The 4,551-nt window shown below is 28.5% G+C and overlaps 1 protein-coding gene across 1 annotated transcript; it reads right to left on the bottom strand.

Moving 5' to 3' along the window:
* Positions 1-2,010: 2,010 nt before the first annotated feature.
* Positions 2,011-3,921, bottom strand: LOC130800663 (early nodulin-like protein 6). The gene is made up of 2 exons (XM_057664276.1): positions 3,732-3,921; positions 2,011-2,378 (listed from the first exon to the last, which is right to left on the bottom strand). The coding sequence occupies exons 1-2, from the start codon at positions 3,919-3,921 to the stop codon at positions 2,011-2,013; spliced, it is 558 nt and encodes a 185-aa protein (XP_057520259.1).
* Between the last annotated feature and the right edge of the window lie 630 nt (positions 3,922-4,551).

The raw sequence follows: 4,551 nt of genomic DNA, 5'->3' as shown, positions 1-4,551 counted from the left end.
TGTTCCCTATGATTTGCTACTATGGCCTATCATCTTTAGCAGATTATTTGTTTTTGTTTTTTATATAATAATCTTTATTACACGTTTATTCAGCAAACGAATATATACTTTCCACTTTCCACTGTTCCTTTAAAAAGTTTTCCATTTAAAAAATATTAAAAAGTAGTTAATGAAAGAATTTTGGAGATCACAACTATTAAAAAAATTAGTTATCAGCAAAGAGTTGTTAGAAAGTGGTACTCCGTGTATCGCGTTATTAGCTTTGTTTAATCAAGTATTCTGAAGAAATAGAACATGTCCTATATTATTTGAGACAAAATTCTCATATATTGTATGGTATTTTAAGATATTTGTTGTTAAGTATTGTTATAATCCTTGAGTGTTAAAAGTATTATTGCGAGCTTTGCATGAAATATATAATATTATGATATTGTATCTTATTCATAAAAGACAAATATTTTCGACGCTTAAAATCGACCAAAATGTTTACAACGCATAAAAGCGTCTAAAATTTTACATATAAATCGCTTATGGTAATGTTTTCAATGTATAAAAGCGTCTAAAAAAATATGCGCTTAAATTTATTTATTACATGGGTAAATTGATGTTAGACACCCTTAAGCGTCGGAAAAAACAATCTTACTTAGACGAAACAAAGCGTCTAAAATCAAGCGTCGAAGATTTGTAACATTTGGTTTTTAGACGCTTTGCTAACCGTTGAAAAAAAAATTTCGACGCTTTTGAGCGTTAAGAAGGACACAGTTTTTCCGTCAAAAAGCTCCATGTTTTTTTTAGTGATATAAGTAATAGATTCGAAGTTATTGGAATGTGTTGGGAAAAAAATTAATAAAATAAGTAGGGTAGAGTAATAAAGGTAAAACTTAAAACTACTACATTATTTTTTCTTCTTTAAACATGAGCTACTACAGCTTTCATTAATCAGAAAAATAGCATATTTATTGGCTTATAAAGTCTTAAAAAAAATCACCTTAATTATAGATAACTAACTCTAGCTAGAAAATGGGTCAATATTATCACATTAACTCCAATATTTCTAGCAACTAATTTAATGGGTCGACATGATCCTACTAACTCGCAAATTTCTAATAACTTACTAAAATAATTAACTTTTAAATAATGACTATTTTAATCTGGAAAAATTACTAAAAATTATCTAATTTTTTCATGATTTTCCTATAATAATCCCACTTATTGATTAACCATGAATAATCCAAACTTTAGGAGGTATTTGCCTAGAATAAGCATGGTAACCGGATAACTTGCTATAACAAGTTTTAATTTTTTAAAGAAAATATGAATTAAAATAAAATGTCGAAAAAATGTAAATTTTTTTTTGACTTTTTTTATAATTCAGAATTTTTAGTGTAAATTTACAAAAGTTTTCTTTAATTTTAAATTGATTTTTACTTTATTTATTTGGTAAATTACCTACTATATATAGCATATCATCTGGTTACGCAAGTTTACTCCAGACAAATAATCCTACGGTTGAAAGTCATGGTTAATCCATTGAGATTTTTTAGGAAAATAATGAAAAAAATGAATTATTTTAAGTGATTTTTCCTTATAATTTTGAATCACATCTCAACATAATAATATAAATCAAATCAAACAAGGCTTTTAAAGCTAATAGATCAAACAACACAATAACTAACAATAATCATTTGTCAAACACATAAAAATAAAGCGTAATAATATAAGTAAAAGAAAAAACCAACATAATAATATATTGTCTCAACTCTCAAATACTAGACTAAAAGTGAGTAAATAGATGTCTAAACAATTACATATCTCTAATACTAGCTAGCCTAAACATATTGTAATAAAAGTTTGATAAATTCTTTATTAATACCGTCTCACTATGAGACGGTTTAATATGGGCAGATCCAATTCTAATTTATTAGTAAAAAAATAAAAAAAATTGTTTGGAGGTAGTTTTAAAATTTTTTTATTTTAATATAAATATTGAGTTACTTATATGGGCTTGTCTCACAATAAGAAGATCTCATACAAGACTTGCTCAAAAAATTTAATAAAGTCGATAAAGTCTAAAATGAAAGAGAGAGTAAAATACAAAAGGAAATAGCCAATCATAATGGGCTTCATTTGGATCAAACGAAGGGCAGCATTCTTATGATGGGATTGAGGTGGGGTTTCAACGTCTAAGACCTTGACAATCATCTTCTGACCACGCTCACAATGGCCTGTTACGCCGCTCATAAAGAAGAATAAGCCAGGCCTATCTAACACCACCCTTGTGTCTCCATTGTTAGAGAAGTATAGAGGCTGACTGCATTTACATTTGTCGTATTCTGAATCTGTTACCACCATTACCGAGTCTTTCTTGTACGTGAAGTCTGGCACAATCACACGTCAATTAAATTTGTGTAAACAAACCACATATGGAATATTATAAGGATCCGTTTGATTATTGTAATTAAATAGCTCTCGATTAGTAATGACAAAGTGTGCTATCGTTTATGGTTTTTTTTAGGATCCAAAAAATTATAAACTCGTTAAAAATTGATATTAACTTAAATTAACTTAAATTAAATTTAGGTATGATATAATCTTTTTTGCTATTTTATAAGAGTTATTAGGACCTTTTATACTATAATTTCTGAATTATAGCTTTCAAGTTTAGGACTTTTGCGAATTAAACTTTAAATTGATTATTTTTTGCCAAATCTTAGAATTTCGACCATTTGACCTAAAATTTCAACCATTAAAATGGTCGGAATTATGTTATCAGGCCTAAATACTGTAGACTTTAATACTTTGGTGGCTATAATTCGTCAAAAATAAACATTGAGACTGTAATTTACAAAAGTGACTAATTTTAATGTTATAATTTGCAAATTATACCTTTTTTATAAATGGGTTAAAATACGAATTATATCACCCCTCTGTTTCATAATGTTCTTTGTTTAGAATATTTTATTTTAGAGAGAGAAATTTGATTAAGGTTGTTGATCTCATTAGATTCGTCTTAATGTATATATTTTTTACAATATTCTATGATGCCTATTTAGAAATATTAAGGCTCTAAATTTACTATGAAAACTATGCAAAAAATAATCGAGAAAACAAAAAAGAACGGAGAGAGTATTATTATGCCTTAGGTTTTGCAAAAATTCTTACTTGAGACCGTCTTTTCTAAAGACGGTTCTCAAAAGCCCAGCCCATTATGTTAATTTTAAAAAAAAATTAACGCGCGCGTATAAGTGTAATGTGAAAAGTTACATAATACATTTGAGATTATAACAACATTTATTTGGGGTTATAACATTATATATTTGGTGTTATACCAGCATATATTTGAGGTTTATAACATAATTTATTTTGAATTATAACATAATATATTTGAAGTTATAATATATATAAATGTTGTTATAACTCCAAATATATTATGCGACTTTTCACATTACAATTACACTCGCGCGTAAGTTTTTTTAAAAATTAATATAATGGGCTAGGCTTTTGAGAACCGTCTTTAGAAAAGACGGTCACTCAAGAGAGAGGCCGTAGGTTTTAAGGTGCCATTTCTATCTTTTGCGTTGGGCCCAAAAATGAACGAGATAGCCCTAAAAGTTGGTAATTAGAAGTAAATTTTCATGATATGGTCAGAAAAGAACAATCGTAACCATTCACGCTATTTAACAACGATTACCAATGGCGTAAATACATAGTAAAAGAATAAGAAAACTTACGGAGGGTATCATTGACCTTGAAACGGTTATTCTGAGCCCATTGGTTGTAGACATGAGGGTGGTTTAAAGGAGGAACTTGCCATCCTTTTGTTAAATTGTTTGTATCACCAACTTCAAATTCAATGCAGTTTCCATGCAATAAAAGAAGGAATACAAACACAAATACTGATAAACCTTTACTACTACACATTTTGCCTGCCCTTTATTTATAAATTAGGTTTTGGTTTATTTGCTATAATTGAGTTAACAAATTTATATAAATAATTAGGGCATATCAGGTGGTTGCTGTGAGAAGAATCTGGCGGTTTTCAGGAGATAAAAATGGAAAAACCCTAACTTCCTTATCACTCACTTGGACTTTGGTAAATACTATACTACCTATTATCCCTATCTTGAACGAGTAAAACTTGATCACTTATTTTTTTTGTAGGCTGGCTTAAGTGAATGAGAACTGAATTAGGTCTGTCTTGTTTATTTTTGGCCAAGAGCTGAAAATTAAAAAATTAATGAATAATATAATATTTTTGTTTTCAACAAGTATTGTATAAGACCGTTTCATCGTGGAATGTGCTCATATATGTGACAAAGATCATTTATATTTAAAATAAAATTGAGTGAAACTTACACTGCATATATAACCAAATACAAACTAACTGGTCTTGGACGAGATGACCTCATAATGAGACCGTCAATTTGGCTGGCCCAATTCGCGCATGTAACAACTTGGACATTTTTTTCATTTTTTGGGCATTTTTCAATTTTGATCTTAAAGATATCAATTTTCAAAATTGATACCTTCAAAATCAAAATTGATAAATGC

This window comes from Amaranthus tricolor, chromosome 1 (assembly GCF_026212465.1).
Source record: "Amaranthus tricolor cultivar Red isolate AtriRed21 chromosome 1, ASM2621246v1, whole genome shotgun sequence".
NCBI classification, from domain to species: domain Eukaryota; kingdom Viridiplantae; phylum Streptophyta; class Magnoliopsida; order Caryophyllales; family Amaranthaceae; genus Amaranthus; species Amaranthus tricolor.
The sequence above is the reverse complement of the archived record's forward strand: the minus strand, read 5'-3'. Positions and strand labels throughout refer to the sequence as shown.

Excerpts from the sequence above, each read along its gene's own strand:
- LOC130800663 (XM_057664276.1), bottom strand. The coding sequence starts at position 3,921 with ATGTGTAGTAGTAAAGGTTTATCAGTATTTGTGTTTGTATTCCTTCTT. Across the intron at positions 2,379-3,731 it reads CAAGGTCAATGATACCCTCC|ACTTCACGTACAAGAAAGAC; the intron begins GTAAGTTTTCTT and ends TGATTGTGCCAG.